This window comes from Castanea sativa, chromosome 1 (assembly GCF_040712315.1).
Source record: "Castanea sativa cultivar Marrone di Chiusa Pesio chromosome 1, ASM4071231v1".
In the NCBI taxonomy this organism is placed as follows: Eukaryota; Viridiplantae; Streptophyta; class Magnoliopsida; order Fagales; family Fagaceae; genus Castanea; species Castanea sativa.
The window spans coordinates 65,712,096-65,731,527 of NC_134013.1; the positions used below are offsets into that span (position 1 = coordinate 65,712,096).

General features: G+C 32.8%; 2 protein-coding genes and 1 non-coding gene across 5 annotated transcripts; 1 reads left to right on the top strand and 2 right to left on the bottom strand.

The window, feature by feature from the left end:
• Positions 1-4,872: 4,872 nt before the first annotated feature.
• LOC142605754 (SUPPRESSOR OF GAMMA RESPONSE 1-like) lies at positions 4,873-10,087 on the bottom strand. 2 transcript variants are annotated; one of them, XM_075777198.1, is made up of 6 exons: positions 9,968-10,087; positions 8,033-8,165; positions 7,542-7,728; positions 6,275-6,768; positions 5,597-5,914; positions 4,873-5,481 (listed from the first exon to the last, which is right to left on the bottom strand). In XM_075777198.1, the coding sequence occupies exons 1-6, from the start codon at positions 9,973-9,975 to the stop codon at positions 5,428-5,430; spliced, it is 1,194 nt and encodes a 397-aa protein (XP_075633313.1). In that variant the 5' UTR covers positions 9,976-10,087; the 3' UTR covers positions 4,873-5,427. The 2 variants fall into 2 exon arrangements, with proteins under 2 accessions (XP_075633313.1, XP_075633317.1); XM_075777202.1 differs by having other exon boundaries at positions 5,340-5,472.
• Positions 10,088-13,381: 3,294 nt separating this feature from the next.
• Positions 13,382-13,453, top strand: TRNAD-GUC (transfer RNA aspartic acid (anticodon GUC)). The gene has a single exon. It is a non-coding gene; the product is annotated as a tRNA-Asp (tRNA).
• A 794-nt stretch (positions 13,454-14,247) lies between these two features.
• LOC142622336 (serine/threonine-protein kinase STY13) lies at positions 14,248-18,328 on the bottom strand. 2 transcript variants are annotated; one of them, XM_075795788.1, is made up of 6 exons: positions 17,963-18,328; positions 17,663-17,795; positions 17,291-17,486; positions 15,932-16,056; positions 15,682-15,840; positions 14,248-14,897 (listed from the first exon to the last, which is right to left on the bottom strand). In XM_075795788.1, exons 1-6 carry the CDS (start codon positions 18,091-18,093, stop codon positions 14,583-14,585), a joined length of 1,059 nt encoding a protein of 352 aa, XP_075651903.1. In that variant the 5' UTR covers positions 18,094-18,328; the 3' UTR covers positions 14,248-14,582. The 2 variants fall into 2 exon arrangements, with proteins under 2 accessions (XP_075651903.1, XP_075651902.1); XM_075795787.1 differs by having other exon boundaries at positions 17,929-18,222.
• Between the last annotated feature and the right edge of the window lie 1,104 nt (positions 18,329-19,432).

Consider the following 19,432-nt stretch of genomic DNA (forward strand, 5'->3'; position numbering starts at 1 on the left):
TGCTGAAATTACTGTAGATAAAGCTAAAATCTAACTGAAATAATATAGTGGGACCCATTGTACTTTTTGATACTATTCATGGGTCCTATAAATAGTAGCAAAAATAACTTAAATAGTAAAAAAAGTTGCATTATTCAGCCAATCACAAATGTAACCTAAATTAGGGTTTTTTTTTAGAGGGAGTTTTGCGTCCGCTCGTGGTAATTGTCCTTTATCATCTGACCAAGATACCAATTAAATTTTAGTGTAAGTAGGGATAGAATCTTAAATCTCTTATTTGATGATAAGAGACTTTACTAACTAGAACCCACAATTCGGGTCCTAACTCCTAAAGGAGTCAAATCAAGTCAAATATTAAGATTTTAAAGATTGGTTTATTTAATTTTATTTTGAATATGAGTTCAGTTCAAACTCATTACCAGGCAAGGTTATACGTTCATGATTAGTTCATTCTTTTGTCGAGCAAGTTTGTATAAGTGGTGTTATTAATAAAATAAAAGAATTTTAATTGTCATATGCAAATAAGTTGCATTATGAACTTAGTAGTGCGGTTTTAAAACCTATTCTCATCAGTTTTTGAGATAATCTAAAAGATGTTACTAAATTTTTGTGCTTACTTACTATTTATAGATATTAAGCACTACAAAACATCAAGTGGTTAGTTGTTTTATTTGGATTTAATGTTTTTTTGCTATGATTGGAATCCTCGTCACATAAATATTTTCATCTCTTAATTGGCGTGTGGATGCTAACATTTCCATTTGAAATATTAGAGAGTTTCATTTGATTGGTCATGTTTATCTATATCTTATTAAAATTAAAATAAAATAATACAAATAATATTAGCCACTACAAATCAAGATAGAGTTTTGAAAACATTTTTTTTGTCCGCCATATAAAGTAAGTTGCTCAAGTGTGAATATATTAACCATTGAGTCTATAGTAGGATAAATTCTAAAGGATAAAAAAAAATAATAATAATAAAAAGATATGCAAAGGGTTTTAGGCTTAAAGCAACCAAATAAAAATAATTTAATAAAAATTTAGTTTACAATCATACTCGGCATTCAATTTTATGATTGCAATTTGCAAGTCACTTCTGCATTTCTAATTCTTCCATAGAAAATAAGTAAATATATTTAGATGAAATGCATGACTTGTAGAGCTTGTATGATATGGTCCAAAATGATATGCAATTTGAACATAATCCTTAGTGTTACCTTGAGTATTATCGAAATATATTTCCTTTTAAAATATAATGTTGTGTTATGAGCTGTGTTTAACAACGAAACCTGGGAATCTATCACTTGACCTTATTATGGGGTCTTTTAGTGTCACGTGCATATGTATGTCCTGAGATTTGAATAAAATGATCGTACATTTCTTTGTGGTAAAAAAAAATGCAAACAAATGGATATTAGTTAACAATTTAATCTACAATCTTCATATGAAATAAAATTTTAATTTTTTGAATCATACATATAGGGAAGCAATTTTTTGTGCAACTACAAAATACCTTCAAAACTTACTACAAAATCATATATCCATCTATATATGTTTAGTAATTGGATTATGAAACTATGATAACTCTTAAACTACATTGGAAACTAAGTAAACCAAACACAAACAATATAATACAATAACATCAGGAAAAACTAAATAGAAGAGCAAAACACAAAATATTTCAGATTGAACTTTCAACTCAAAATAAACTGCATAATGCAACTCTAATATGGACCAATGAATTTATACTAATTAACTGAAAACCAACAATTTTTTTAAAACAGTTCATTTTGTTTATTGCAAACTCATTTATTATTTTAACAATATCTATTATACCTATATCTAAAGTTAGTCCAATAGGTCCAAAAATTTGACAATACATTTTGATATTATGCTTTCCATATCTATTAAGCTTGGATATTACATTTTCAGTTGGTAAGGATTCTCGACAGCTAAAAGGTTGCATTTGGCACAACTTCATATTAGTATCCAACTTATCAAAAAATTGATACTTCTTAATGTCATAAATCTTCAAATTTCTTATCACTTTATAAAGGAAAAAAAATCCTCAATTGGTCTTCAAATTGAAATTACATCATATTAAAACAAAAACAAAATTGTGTGATTCTCTCAAAAATAAAATACTAATATCAATTAAGGGGAAAAAATAACATAAAAAATATAATATCACAAATTATTTAATTAAACAATTAAAAATAAAAACATTACTTTTTGTCATCTTGGACCGAGTAGACTGGCATGGACAAAAGTGGACCAAATAGGTCAAAGAGACTAAATTGGACCGAAATGGAAAAATTAGAACGAGTAGACCAAAGTAGACCATATTGAAACAAATGGACCGAATAGACTGAAGTGGTTTGAATTGGACTAAAGTGAACCAAAAAGGACTAAAGTGGACCCAAATGGACCGAATTGGACCCAAGTAGACTAAAATGGACCGAAGTAGACTGAATTGGACCTAATTTGAAAGCACATATTGGTACAAGGGCAAGACTTAGGTACAGTACTTATGTGTTATTCTTTAGATTTCCCTCTTAAGATTTAGCTATGTGGATTTTTTCTCATGAGATGAAAATGTATTTTTTAGTTAAGTAGCCACATGACTAATCTTAAGAGAGAAATCTAAGGAATAGTACCTAAAGTACTGTACTTAAGTTTTATCCTTGGTACAAATCCTAAACATCAATTTAGTTACAATAAGATTTACATGTGTACATATTATTTTTCTTTGTTTGGGAAGTGAGAGAAATTTATTGATGTATTGTAAAAAGGATTGAAAAAAAAAGAGCGTACCGTAAAGATTTTTTTTTTTTTTTTTTACTTTCCTTTTTTAAGAATATGGTTTGCAATTTTTCATATTTTTCCAGTAGTCATATTAGGGGGAGAAATCGTCCAAGATGAATGTGTAAAGTCAATCGGTTAATATATTTAATATTATCAAAAAATTGGAGGAACAAATCAATAAAAAAAATTGTAACATGACTAATGATGTAGCTCAACAAGAGTGTAGCAACATTAAATACTAACTTTTAGATATTATATATAGATATAGATGAGACAAGCGTAAATGTAGTCCCCATTAAGTAGAATGATTTAATGAGAAAAACTTCCATGTTAGCTCCACCCTTTTGCCAAATGGATCAAAAGTATTCAAAGCTCCTTGAGTAGTTGAGTCAATTACCAAGACAAATCTTCAGTAATGAGTCATTACTAATGACTTTAAAACTTTGGCTAAATACCAATATAAACTCTTTGAGCACTTGATGAGTTCATTACCAAGATAAATCTTCGGTAATGACTTCAAAACATTGGCTAGACACCTGACACTACAGTCATAGTTGTCAAAATCGCAATCTGGATCGTAGGATCACACAATTTTACGATCCCACCTCACCAAAACGTTTAAGATCGCACTAGGATTGTAAAAATTGTAGGATCGTATGTAGGATCGTATATGATCATATAGGATCGTAAGATCGAATGAGATTCTACCGATCCTACTAAAAACATAAATTTTTGGTTTTTTTTATGGGAATTTTTTGTTTTTGTTTTTTTTTGTTTTGTTGAAGCTTTAAGGGTTTTTATTTTTTCATGTTGTGATGATATGAATTTTTATAAAATTATTTTAACCTAAGCAAATGTTTTTGAGTTTGTAATTCACTTATAATCAAAATGAATGAATGCTTTATCATTTCTAAATGAAAAATTTGATGTTTGCTTTGTTAACTTTTAAGCTATAATGTTATTAATCTGTTTGATCAATATACTAATTTGTTTTCTAATATTACTATAATATTTTTATATATATAATTTTATCAACTATGCTTGTATTTGTGTATTGATTGATTGATTTTTTTGAGTATGCTCTTTAATTGTTGCTGAGTAGTACAACTGAATAGTTGAGTGTAAAATTGTATCTTGATGTCTTTTATAGTTATAGTATACAAATATATAATATTTACATAGATGATGATTAGGAATTTAGGACAGTGGTTGTAAGAACCTTAGAATGTGAATAATTAAATGTTCACTACACTTTTGGATTTCATATTGTAATTAGCTAGTTTCCATTTGCTAACTTATTTTAGATTTCAAACTTGGAACTTAGAACTTGGAAAATATTTTCCATATGTTTTGATAAATATTTTGGTATTTGGTTACTAATTAAACATTTATTGAACTTTTTAAATACATTGGATCAAAACTTAAATATATTTGTTTTTTTAGTATAGACTTAGCGATGTATGACATGCAAATTACATCTAAATCTTAGTTTTTTTATTGATGAATTTATAATTTACGTGATTATTTAACATACAAAGTCATTATCAATGTGTTTTTTGTTTTAAATTTGAAAATATATAAGATCTTATGATTCAGGATCCTACGATTCACGATCCCACCTACATTTAACAATCCTATATAAGATCCCGATTTTGACAACCTTGATTACAGTCAACTAGTAGCATCACACCTCTAGAGTAAGACCACCATTCTGTTTTTTCTGGCTCTCTCTGGCTTTCTCTCTGCCACCATGCTCTGTTAACTTTTGATTGATAACCTATAGATCTTAATATTTTTTCTTGGCATCGGTTACTATTTTCTATTTTAGATTCTTGGATTGATCATTTGATCAACTATAGCAAATTGAAGCAGAGACACCACTCCCCAACGTAATATATTACCTTCCCTAGCCTCTAGTTCTCTCATGAGTGTTTTGCTATGTGTTTGAATGGTGGAAAGCTTCTACTAACATGAGAATGAAGTAGAATAAACAAGATGGCCACTAAATAATGCAATTCTATTTTTCTTTATAACAACAGAAAATTAAGAAAAGAGCATGCAACAGACAACAAAGCCAATTCTATCAATGCAATAAGCTTTCTTACAATACATTAACAAATGTCAATGTTTCAAATGTTTCTATTTAGTTGCTGCTTCCATGCTTTCCACGTGTGTATCCAATGAGATGCTTTAACTACCACAGAAGCAACAAATATCTAAATGACAAGCCGCTTAATATTTCAAACCTAAGAGCACCAACAGCATTAAATACAGGATTCACCAGATCCAGGCACCTACATGGTGCATTGATACTAAGACAAAGAAGCCGAGATAGAGCTAGAACACAAAAAGTCATTGCCATTTCAGCTTGACCATGGTATAAGCTCCAGGTCCAGATCTCTGGTACTAGACAGCCGAAAGGTTCGGCCAACTCCATGGTCTTGTGTACCTTAAAGCCTTGCAGAGTTAAAAAAAACCATTGCCCCAGCAGAGATGGGCAAACTCCGATGTCCCTAAAACAATGAAATCAAGTCATTGCCGTCGAGGAAACATCCAGACTTTGGATGGAACAAAATTGGGAATTCAATTTAATTCCCGGGTTAGCTACATAATGTCATCTCATAACCGGTCCATCCAACTGAGAACACTATCTTGAGAACCAAACTGCAAATCCTATACGCATAAATGACAAAGATCAGCAATATGTTAGAAATCTTCTCATTTGTGTTCTCAAGCTGGAAATCAGATGCATAAAAGTAGAGAAAGAATAGAAGAAAGTGAAACTTACAGCAAGCTGGAAATCGGGTGGAGTATCCAGATATATGTTCTCAAGGTCAGGAATTCCAGAAGATGCACTATTGTTTAAGGTCATCTCATTTGTGTTGCTAGAAAAGCCAGTATGAGAGATGTGATTCAGTCCTGAATTATTTAGAGGAGCATAATTATTGAAAATCTCCGTGCACAGTAATGAATCATTCATGCAGTTTAAATCAGAGTTCTCGACAGCCTGAGATTCCCCTGCCAGCCATGCAGGGTAGTCCATGTTGTCTTCAGCCTTAATATCTGATGGAGGGGCATGAGATGCTTCTGAGACAAATTCTACTTCCTAATCCACAAATATTGATTTCAGTTAAGATTTAACACATTGAGGCATCTTAGAAATTTATATATATATATATATATATATATATATATATTCTACTGGTTTTTCATAATATGGTCATTTTATGTCCCACCCCCCCCCCCCTTCCACCCACCTTCTTTTGCCTATAGAAGTTTAAAATTAAGAAACCACTCAAAAATTAATTTCATTAACAGTTACCACATCTTGCTTTTCTTTTCTCTTATTTCCAACATGATCTTTTCCCTTCATCCCCTTGCTCATAACTTAAATACCACCAATAGTTCACCCCGGGTGTATATTGACTACATCACACAAAAATATATTAAAGAAATTGCCACATACCTGGAGAGATGACAGGTCATTATTTTCAACAACATCATCACTCTGAACAGATATTCCTGGACGTGGTGGATTAGGAGGATTTGCTTTTGGGGTCCTTGGACTAGTTCTCGGCGTCATAATGTCAGAATCCTCAACCACCAGATTGCCATCATTATTTTCAGTCTGCTTCTGCTGTTGATAGAAAATTTTTGAAACCACAAATTCACCTTCCTTCTCATTTTCTTCAGTTCCTAGATGATATTGATGCATCACCCAATTGGATTTATCAGGCTTGGAGCCCTTCTTTGAACTCTTATACAGTACCATTATCTTCTTACAGCCTTTCTGCAATCCATTTTCCATCAAAGGTTTTGTCTTACCTGTCTTGTGCCAGCGGACAGGCCCCTCAGTCAAACTATGTTCACTTTGGATCTTGCGGCGTTTCCGTTGACCAGAAGCATATGCATTAGTGGTTCTGTGAAAGAAATGGACACTGCTTCCATCTTTCTTAGCACCTGGAAATTTAGAAGGAAAAAAAAACAGCAATTTAGACCATAGTTTGATTGACTCAGCTCTATGAGGTTGCATTAGTTGGTCCAATTTTGGTCAAATTACATACACATTTACATATAGATTGAGAACTTATGAGAATAGGGGCACAATAATTCCAAAATCAGTTCAAATTGGGTAACCACATTATCATTACATTTGACCATTCAACACAGGAATAATAAAATAAAATAAGGAATTGAGGAAGTGATTTAGGTAGGAACTAAATAAAAAAATTAGAATGAACTCAATGATTGAATAACCATATTTTATTGTTTGAGCTCAGTAATTCAGCAACCACATCAAATTATTTGAAATAGAGAAATTTTAGCAAGATCAAGTTTTCTGTTGGCTGCTAATTTCAATTTCACAAACCCCAGTTATGATGGGGTGCTTTCTTTCTATCTTTTTTCCCCCTTTTTTGGGGAGGAAACCATGGCATGTGCTACAATTCAAAAACCGCTCAGCCAGGTTTCACTTTTATACATTTCTTTTCTTTCTTCTCCCTTTTTCAAACTCTTAGATTGCCCTTTCTCCTTTTAAAAACAGAAGCATCAAAATCAGCAGCCTTCCAGATTTTAAAAAATAAGCAAATTTCAGATGGTAATCTTATCCTTTTTTTTGTGCTAACACATTAATCTGATTGTTCCTCGATTTATATTGCAGATTCTGTACTCAATACACTACCATGGATACCAATGATAGAATGGAATTGCAGATTCTTTATATATTCCCTCACCTGGAAGGTCTTCCGGATGGCTGTAGCAAATTCCTTTGTCCCCCTCAAGTGTTGGGATGAACTCATCAATAAACAAGTGTGGATTTGAGTTTCCAACACCACATTTTGCTGCTAAATGTTCTAAGAGCTCTGCATCAGAAGGCTCAAACTTCACACCAACAGGCAGGCCAGGCCATTCAGGAGAAACCTTTGCAGGAGAAGCAGCAATGTTAGCAACATAAGTCTACAACTAGTCAAGGATATCCATGTCAAACAATTCTGCAAAAATGGTTTTACAAGCTTTCCTTGATAAAGATGGTGAATACCTTCTACTCGTAAGAAAAAGAAAAAAGTAATAGCATGAAATGCATTTAGTTATAGGTTCTAAAAGAATAGATAAAAATTAAATAATGTTGAGGTATCTAAAAGACAATTTTCTAGGCATATTTAGTGTACAAGTTAACAGCAAGGAATGGTATGAAAGCTGAGTAAATGTTCAAGTTCCAACTTACATCACTATTGTCTATACGACAATGGCAATTTGGGCATTCACGATTTGCCCCACAGTCTTTGATTTGATGAGCAGCAGAACACGTAACATTTCTCACTTTCCTTGCCAATGCCCTGCTATTGATTAGCCAAGCCCTGCAAGAATGATTTGCTATTATAAGCTTAGAATTCCAGTAATAAGACATCCTATATCTATAAGCAGAAATATGTTATAAGTCCAATATTTAAAAAGGTTTGCAAAGAACAAGATTACAAGAACCAGAAGGAAAAGAAAAAAAAAAGAGTTTGCATGAAGGAAAAAGCAGGAGTCAACCATTAGGGTAGAACATCATTGCTGAAATGCATAAAGTATCAGCAAATCATATGATATGACTCAACACTGAGGTCCAAGACATCATGTATGGTACAATTATATTTGATAAACACATGTATGGGACAATGTTGCAAGGAATGCTAAGAGTAAGTTTGTATTGCCACCCACTTAAAATCAATTTGGGCAAATCTAGTGGTGGAAAGGCTCCTTTAAGACTTTGACACTGATCAAGCAAACACAAAACCCAAAATTGTAGTATGCATATTTTGCACAGTCAAAAACATTGGGCCAACCTAGTAGAGCAGAAAGATAATAAAGTCAGAGTATGGCAAAAATGAAAGAGAGAAAGGCACTCAAGATGAGACACGCAACAAATTGAACATTAATAGATTGAAACACATTCAAGTAGTTTTTCTATACCTGTTGCTTCCTAAAGATTTTTAATTGAAACTATATTAACTTATTAAGAGACTAGACTAGATATCTGAGTAGTTTATAAATTTCCTAACATGCAGATCACTACTTATTAAGATAATAATGCATACGGAAGGGAATGACCTGCCCAATCAATAAGTTCAAACGATAGAAGATTCACTACCATCTACAACTGACTCCAATCAGTACATTGAAATCTTACAAAGTCTCATTTTCTTAATCTTTCAAAGATATAATATTATATATGAAACTCATTAAGGATTTATTTACCACAGATCGATATCTAAAAGGAAGCTAAAAAAATATGTGCATTTTCAATTTCCTCCAATAAAAGATTATATTTTTAAGCTTGATTTTCTTTTCCTTGAGAAGATTTATGATTGAGATACTTCTTCAAATAGACAAGCATAAGGAATACAGTATAATTAAAGAATGAGATGTCAGTACTCTGTACCCTATCAACTGGCTGTTATGTGCCATATAAACTAACTCCAATCTTCACTTCCCCCCCCCCCCCTTTTGAATGATATTGATTAATTTTTAATTTAACATTTATTCCAACAAAAAGTGATCATCATCCAGAACACTCCTCACATTGCTGCATTGTGGAGTAGGAAGAAAGTTTAGGTTTCACCACCAAACCAAACCCAGCTACAGGGGTATGGAACACAGTTGATAAGACCTGAAGTGGGTGTCTCAAAAATACATCCAAATATCTGTTTCCTCGTCAAGATATGGAATAAAAGAAAGGGACATTAATATTTGCTTCCAATAGAAAGACACAAACTTTTTTCTTATCACATCCTTCAACATCAGCATTTAACCAAATAAGGTAACCACCAATAAAGTATAAAATCTTGCAAGAGAATTTTCCTCTGACAAAAGGGTTTCCAAAACTAGTAACAAGTTACCTATAAATTTCATAACCTAATCCAGTAGTACAAAAAAAAAAAAAAGCATTTTTTTTTACTATAAAATCAACTAATATATAATACCCAATTAATAAAAGGTGCATCCAAATAAATCGCAGAAACTTAAACCAAAAAAAAAAACGAAGAAAAAAAAATTGATTAGTATTCTGCGCATCATAGACTCTTAATATCACAACAAAAATGTAAAAACGAGACACCCAAAAGAAAAAGATAAAAACTTTATCTATATATTTACTTATTGATAATCTTAGGCTTACCTTGCCATGTTCTTAAGAGCTAGATAGACGATGTTGAAGCTAAACACAAACTGTACAGAGAGAGTGAGAGAGCTTAGTTATTGTGTGTTAAGCTTCGCCTTTTGTACACTCGACTAAGTTAAGTGAACTGAGAGAGAGAGAGTTATATAAAGAGAGAGAGAGAGAGAGAGAGAGAGAGAGCGGGAAAACACAGCTTTGGTGTCGTTATGAGAGGCTTGTAAACCGAGGCTAAGGTTTGGAATAGAAATGCTTTTGTTGGACTGGGTCAATGGCCAATGGGGGTTTTGGAGTTTGGTCTGAGTGTGGCCCACCGTTGACTAAACCTGGATCCGAGGCAGTTGGTTCGGACACGAAGCTCGAAGGATGTCGGGAAGCTCGGAACTTCGAAATCCGAGAAAAAGTGTCATTATAGTGAATTTTCGTGGGGAGTGGGGACTCAGTGCTTAGCTTCCTTGCTCCCCAAGCCAGTACATAGAAACGTTTCGAACACTTTTCTGGATTTCCCTTTCTGCCCCTCGTGTTCTACAAAATGACTCAGGTCTGTGTTTGATTTGACTTTCTTCCAAACTTTTTGCTTTCTTTTTTGCCCTTTGAACCTCAGCAAAATAGAATCTTACTGTTAATTACGCGGTTCCAAGACTTTCACCTTTCTGAAATGGTGATTGAGTAATTTTAGTAACGTATAAGAAGCCACCTTTATCTATGTATCACATTTTGGTTGATTGCCTATTACTTTTATATAAATCTGTTATTTTTTTTTCAGCATTCACAATCTAGTCTATTAAGAGTTGTGACAAAAACTGTAGTTTTTATATTGTCTTAGAATTTTTGTTTGTGGTTAGATTATGTTTCTTACATATGGGACCACTGCTAGCTATTGATTGGTGAAGAGCAATCCAATCGCCACTTGATACATTCATAAGATGTAATAATATGTGTGACAAAGTGTGTATCTATAGACTTTTTGTACCATGTGTGACGGTGACTCTTTGAGAATTTAGAAAAATTGTGTCACGGTTTTAGCTTAGGTCTAGTGTCTTGTGCATTAGACCCAATAGAATGTTGCCATGTGTCCATAAATTGTCACATGGTAGCATCCCATCGGATCCAGTGCATAAGACACACTAAATCTAAACTTCTCCTAGCTAACTTTTGGGACAATTCTATTTGGTAGAGAAAAAAATAATGAGCTCACACAATTGGTGACAATTCTATTGTGTAAAAAAAAAAGAAAAAAAAAGAAAAAGAAGAAGTGGTGAGTTCACATAATCAATTACCTCAACAAATTGTGTCAATGGTATGGTTCTAGAAGACTTTGGTGGATTTTATAAAATATAATTTTATCATCCATTTGGTTAGATCATTACTACTAGGGATTGTAAACCCCCCAAAATGGTATTTTATACCATCGACCAACAAAAATTGAGCATTATCCGAATGTTGCCATGTGTCCATAAATTGCCACATGGCAGTATCCCATCGGGTTCAGGGCATAAGACACACTAAATCTAAGCCTCTCCTAGCTAACTTTTAGGACAATTCTATTTGGTAGAGTGGGGGGAAGAGTTCATGCAATTGGTGACAATTCTATTGTGTTAAAAAAGAATGGTAAGTTCACACAATCAATTACTTCAACAAAAATCTTGTCAATGGTATGGTTCTAGAAGACTTTGGTGGATTTTATAAATATAATTTTATCATCTATTTGGTTAGAGCATTAGTACTGGTGATGTAATGTTAGGATATGTGTCTTTTAAATCCTATTATATGATACTATGTATGAAATTAAGTATGATATTATGTTGTGATTAATAAAGTTGTTTTATTATTATCTAAAATAACGGTAACATGAATATTTGAACATTATCATATAGTCCATGAGATGCATTGCATGTGATTTAGTCATAGATGATATAAATCACAAGTTCTTTGTAAACTCAGAATTTTAGTTCGTAGTCGATAATGAAATTGGGCATTTTATTTGCGAAGATTATAACATATCAACTAAGATGATTTGTCTTGATCATGGAAGTAGAGACTTCTAGTTGGTATGTTAATATGTTTTAAGTATTAAGACATATTGAACTAGATTGCTATGAGATTTATTATTCTACTAACGACTGTCAAATAAATAATAAATCTCACGACTTTTATTTACATGAACTCTCAATCCTAAGAGAATAATAAATATGATCATGAAGTGTAGGTTACTTTGATATATCAGGAGTGAGATCTAAAGTCACGATCAAAATGGTGTGTATGTGAATGTAAGCCACTCTCTTATTCTCCCTTGAACACATACGTATAAATATGATTGAGAGACCATACTTCTTGGGTATAAGTGGAATTGGAGTGAAGATTAAAAGTGTTCTTAAGTACTTCTAATATTTGGTTTTGAATTTCACTGCACTAAGGTGCGCTCTCTTATTCTTATAATTCTGAAATTTACATAATACATATTATCAATTGCGAATGAAGTAGATCTATTAATTTTCTGTTACGTATGTTTTGTATGCGATACAAACTATGTTTTTCCAACATGTAAACCCACCAAAATGGTATTTTTTACCATCGATCAACAAAAACTGAGCATTATCCGGAGTGATAGTTGTAAAATATTTTACAATTTCGCTACAGTATCATCTTATAAATAAGATGGTATTGTAGCAAGATGGTATATTTTTAAAATAATATTTTATTGGGCTTTAGGTTTTATTTGGGTATTGAGTTATATTATTTTATTATGTAGATATATTATTTTAATGTGTTGTATGGTAAGTTAAAAAAGTTGGGATGTTGGATATATTGTAAAATGATATGGTATAATAGATAAAGTAGTTTTTGAGATGATAAAATGAAATATTTTTTTAAAACCGAATCTAATGATGATATATATAAATAAAATTACTTTTATCCATTTATTTATTTATTATGTAAAAGTTTGATTGTATCTTGAAAAAAAAATGATAATTTTGAAAAGTTTTATGTTATCTTTTTAGCAAAAAATCATTCCTAGAAAATCTTGACTGTAATCTAAACTGGTATTCCATTTATTATACTTTTATAGTGATGATAATAGTATAATACAAGACAGTAGATTCAATTATTTTACATAATATATAAGAGGAGATTGGTTAAGGTGGAAAGAATACTCCAACAACAGTAAGTTTTGTAGAAAATTCAAAACTTTTAAAGCAAATTTCTAGTGAAATATTTTCTTAAGTAATTAAAAAAAATTTACTATTATGTATTTATTTTTACTCCAGTAAGGTAAAAACTAAAAACTAATAAGTTAAAAAAGTTGTCATAAACTCATAATTGTGTTTCTTTGTTTTTTGTAACGGCTATATCTTTGGATGTTCCACATGAAAGAAAAGAACTAATAATATTCAATAATTCTAAGGCCACCAACGAGTCGTTGTAGTATAGTGGTAAGTATTCCCGCCTGTCACGCGGGTGACCCGGGTTCGATCCCCGGCAACGGCGATATTTTTTTTTCCCTTTTTTGTATTTTGTATCTGGACCGGGTCATTTTGGCCCAAACCCATTTATTGTGTAACAAAACTAGTCCAGCCCATTAATTAAAAAAAGGCTCTTCTGCCGAAGTACAAGAACCCAACCCCCTTTTTTTTTTTGAAGGAACAAGAACCCAACCCCTCTAGTCTTGATTTTAAAACACAAACATAAAAAAGGTAGCTCAGGCATGCATGTGTCAGTACTCGGTTGGAGTATGTTAATTTATGTCATTACTGCTAAGAATTCTGTTCTACATTTTTAGATATTAATGGTTTTCTAGTGCTTCAATTAAAAGTTGAATATCTTAGATCAAACCTACATTATTAACTTCTTTCTAGATGAAATAACTGTTTTCCTTTTTCCTTTTCACCTAAGATCAAACCTACCTTCTCATATGTCATAGTCACCTTTTTTACCTTTTATTTTTTAATTTACTTTTACACAAAACTAAAGTTGAACCTTAAATTACTCATTTACGTTGACTAACACAACACGAACAATGTATTTTTCTAAAAACAATTAAATTAGCTTATAAAAAAAATGACAATTAAATTAAATTCAGTCATATATTTGAATTTAATAAGAAAGCCTGAGGTGCATTTTTTGACTCTCTCTCTAGAAGTTTGATTTTAACTTATGACTGTTTTGCAATGCTTTCATCTTTTCTCTCTCACAGGTCAGCATGATTGACCATTAATTTGATCATCTCAAGTTCTGAATCAATCAAGTATTGACAAGAACATGTTTTGGAGTGTATGGTCACATAACTAAATCTGATACAATGCATTAGCACTAGAATGTTAACAGTCATTACATAATCTGGAAGATTTCTTGCATACATGTAGTAGGAGTAAAGGCCTTTGGATGGACCTTATTTTACAATGAAACAAGTCAAACAACATCTCAGCAACCCAACTCCAGAACTCAGTGAACGCCTCTTGACCATAACATCAGCTCCAACATAATTTCCTATGTCAACTTACTAAGCTAACTAAGTTTGAGCAAATTTACTTTTTTTTTTTTTGGAAGTAATATGTAGTATTTTTGCAATATCTGAGACTTTAGTGTATTGAACTTGACTAATGATTATTATTTGGGATCAGTAGCAATGTCTAAAGCAACTGAAAAAACCTACAGAGTTGTCTTCTAAGTTGGATGTTGGGGTTTCCCCCGAGTCATGTCTTGCAGCCATTAAGGCACTTGTACCAGGAGATTCTGGCGGAAACACAGTATTCTCTGAAGCATATATCTGAGGAGGGATAACAGGCTCTGGTGTCGATATAGTAGACAGATAATGCAAGAGCATCTGTATAATTTGGCTGAAGTTTGGTCGAGTGTTTGCGTCTGCTCTCCAACATGAAGTCACAATCAAACCCAAATCCTCAGGGAGGTTTTCAGCATTGGGCCTCACATTCTGAAACAATAAATATTTGGATGATGTTAAAAGTTCCAAGAAATAAATGAGATTTAATCTAGCAATGGGACAATGTGAATCCTTGTGGCACACATTGCAAAATAAATTACCTGATGGCCTAATCATCGAGATTCATACAAAAACAAATAAGGATGTTAGACCCCTTTCTAGAATAAATTATGCTTATTGTACATTCCATTCCATTCAATGTCAAAGTTTGAACTGGATAGACATAAATTAGGACTACAAGAGCAATTTTAGTAAATCTTTAGTTGCAGGTTTTTCACAAGGTTCTACTTTCAGCAATTTAGCCTTGCAATCATTTATTATTTTTCCCGCTAAGTCACCACACAGCAGCTGCTGAATCTTTCTAAACCTACATGTGATCTCCACCAAGATGGTCTGGCTGCATTGTTCAAGTGCACTATCCTAAGAAAAATTTCAAGTCCATCTGATTGAATTTGTTAATTTTCCCTGGTAGTTTTTTAATGAGGCGTGTAAAATGTTGCCTATCAAACCTAACAAAACTGCTGGGGAGGGGTGTCAGCTAGTTCTCCTAAATTACTCAAAGTTTCCTGCACTATGGGTTAAGTTGAAAAAGAAATGCTCCCAAAGCTAGCATATTTTTTGTTACCTTTGACGTCTTATAGTCCTAGAAGAGATCATATGAGACTGTAGACACCATTAAAGTTGCTATTTTAAAGTTCTACCCTAAGATCACACACATGCAAGAAATCATCCCATCTTAGATATATCATAAGACAAGATCAAAACATATAGCTACCTTAAAAGCGGCTGCATATGCTGCCTGTAGATTTGACATGCCTTCAAAAGGCAATTTATTGTGGATGAGCTCCCACAGAACAATTGCAAAGCTGTAGGCATCCACCTTGTTATTGTAATGCTTCTTTTCCCCGTGCCTCAGCGTGACTGTGCTGTAAAGCTATCTCCAAATAGATAAAGGAATCATTAGTAAATACAAAACACCAATTGCCTGAACAATATAAACCTAAAACCTTCAAGCAATTGAGTACCTCTGGAGCCATCCAACGATATGTCCCTGTTTCAGCCGTCATCATCTCTGTTAATGACTCTTCTCTAGCTAAACCAAAATCTGCAAGTTTAACTGTTTTATGGTCTGCGGTCAAGATCAAATTCTCTGTCAAAAGAAAAGGAAACAAAGTCGTCAAACTTTTGCTCAAACCTAGGTTCCTCAAGAAGTTGCTACACCTGATTTATGTGGATATCACTTTGGAGATAGTGCTCAAAATTACTTCAGCTAAGATGTTAGCTAGAATCTAAAATATAAGATATTCATCTTTTGAAACCATCTCATGTTCACCATGTCTATAATGAGCAAGAGTTAAACTAGGAATGACCAAACACTATTTGCTCATTTGTTATGATTATCAGATTTTGACATAAAACAAAAACAATAAGTCAAGAAACTACTATAAATTGAATTTGGCAGAAGCAATGTGATCCTAAATCAACAGTAGACAGTAGACCTTCTCTTAAGATAGCCCGCCAGAGAAGCTAAGAGATGCGGTACAAGGACAGCCAAGGAAACATAAATATGGGACAAACCAAAGCACTGCCATCAATGATGCTAAATCTAGTTCTACCACACAATGGAAAGCCTCCCATCAGATTTCAAAATCCAAATTAAATTTTGCAGCTACCTTCTGATGCTAATTGTAGGTATGCATTCTCATATGTCATTGGACATGCTCACAGTTAAAGACAACCTGTTCTTCATGTACTCCCATGTCTGTAGCAGAATAATTAATGCCTCCAAGAATAACATTGGCTTAACTACTTTAGAATTTTAGTGCAAACTTATACTAATTTGAAACCTACAGACATCAAAAGCATATTTGTGTAACTGTTTTGAAAGCTGGACCTCATGATGAGTACCGCTAAAATACTATCTTAAGCTTTCTTGTTTTCTGTGTTTTTTCTTCTTCTTCCCCCCCTTTCCCCCTTTTTACAGCTACTCAAGTTGATTAGTAGACGCCCACAACTCAAGTTGTTTACTAAAATGTCAACGACCAGTCACCATACAGAATTTTATAATCATGATTGACAAGTATCCCAGGACTAAATACTCTTCTTCATATGTCAGTTACTTGCAAGAACAAAATTCAATTGCAATTATCAACCAACTGAAAAATGGAGATACAAATGGTATATGCAAGTAACACATTCACCATGTTATGCAACACTGTCGTGAGTCCTTCTAATAGAAGTTAGAATTGAAATACAAATAACTTAATACAGACTTGACACGCTTCCAGCTAATAAAATATTCTGTTCTTTTCTTTTGTGATTGTGAGTTAACAACAACTGTACAAACAACAGAAACTCCAACCGAAACAGTAAAATAACTGTACCAGGTTTCAGATCCCGGTGAATGATCCCATGGGAGTGTAAGCATTCCATAGCGCGAGCAATATCAAGTGCAAACCCGACTGCCACACGCATATCCAAACAGCTTGGCCGCAAATCCAACAAGTATCTACGCAACGTCCCACCCATTAGAAGTTCAGTTACTATCACCATAAAGGGTTCCTTGCAAGCACCAATAAACTGGTAATACACAAATAGACACAGTCGTGTCAGATATTGATTAAATGCTCACTTCAATGGTTTCTTCTAATCACTAACAATTCACTGACTATCCTTACATTTCAGATCCTGATATAGATAGAATCATATGCTTAAACAATTGAAATATCATTTCCTATATATACTTATCAAACAACCTTCACTAGATTCTTGTGTTGGACTCTGGATAACATTGCAACCTCTCTGGCAAACCGCGCTTCTCTCTTGGCAATCTCTTCTGGTGTCTCTCCCCTATGAACAACTTTAATAGCAACAGTTTGATTTTTATATCTGGAAAAAACAGAAATTCCAGCAAATTGAAGATTAAGACAACTGCACCATAACAATATACCATTGATTAAATGATCTAAAACAGTAAGCCAATAACTAAAGCCTCATAAATATGAGATACAAGAATTCAGACCCCAAAAAGGAAAAGAGAACCCAGGTTGACTTACTGCCCCTTGTAAACTTTGGCATGTGCACCCTCTCCAATCTTTGGCCCAACAAGAAGTTGCTTAGGATCAACCAGCCACTTTGCATCCAAATTGAACTCTCCCTCTGAGTAAATCCCATTACCAGATCCCATTTTCTTCTTCTTCTCCTTCTAAAACTCTCTCTCTCTCTCTCTCTCTCTAAAATAGGAACAGAACTAGTATAAACTGACTAACCAAAGTAGACCCTTTTGTGCATCACACAATTAAAGTACACTGAATAAAAGAGATGCTATAATAAAAACATAAAAAGAGAGAAGTAGAACTTAGTACAAAAGGACATGCTTGGCTCTGCACCAATGGCAGGTCATTCAGCACAGACCCATCCCCAAGATCACGCTTGCAGATCCAAAAGAATTCAACATGTACCTTTGTTTGGGTGACAAAGAATAAAGCCCCACATGTTCTGCTATGACACCCACCCACCCACCCAACTAAAACTATTATTAAGGATTTTAAAACTGAACTAATAAAACCAAATAAACTCAAAGAACCCCAACAAGCTGTGTCTCAGAAACAGAGTAGATGAAGAAAAAAAAGTTGCTCTTAATGGCAGAGTAGTAGACAAAGAAAAGCCTTTAATGGAGGATTGGAGTTGAGTTAAGAACGAAACTCAAACAAAAACAAAAACAAAGGACCCAGATAGAAAATTTGGGTTGAACTTGAAACGGTGGTTGTGGGGTAGGATTTGTGACTGATATTATAATATTCTCCGCGTATTGTATTGTTGAATTTTAGCTCTGTTTCTTGATCTAAGGATAAAAGCCGCGGAAGAAGTCCGGTCTGTGTCAGAAGCAGTGGACTTCTAATTTTATTAAAAGATTATATAAATATAAACAAACATAAATCGGAAATCTAGATGATACCATATATAAATATATATATATATATATATATATTATATTTATATATATGGTAACATCATGTATAATCATATTTTTACCCAAAAAATAAAATATATCATCTATATTATATATTACATTATTATTATTATTATTATTATTATTATTATATAACAAAAGTTAGAGTTTATAAACCATGATTTTGACAAGTAAATATCATAAAAAATAAAAAAAGTTAGCTCAATCAGAAATTTTTTTTTGTCATGAAACCTATATCATAAACTAATTAGTGTTTTAACCTAATAATAAAAGTAATTGTCATGAAATAGACGTTTTTAATATTTTTTATTTTATATATTAATAGTTGGGGTGGGAGATTTAGGTAATAATATCACTGAACAATAATGGTTTAGACTCTAGATTGATAAGAAACTTTTATCGTTTCCATTAGTTAAAATAGTTATTGGTGCATTTATACTAACTAGACTAGTAGTTACTCTTCTCAAAAAAAGAAAAAGAAAAAAAGACTAATAGTTACTAGAGTACCTGCCTAAATAAGAAAAAAAAATATCAGAGTATATCATGTACTATT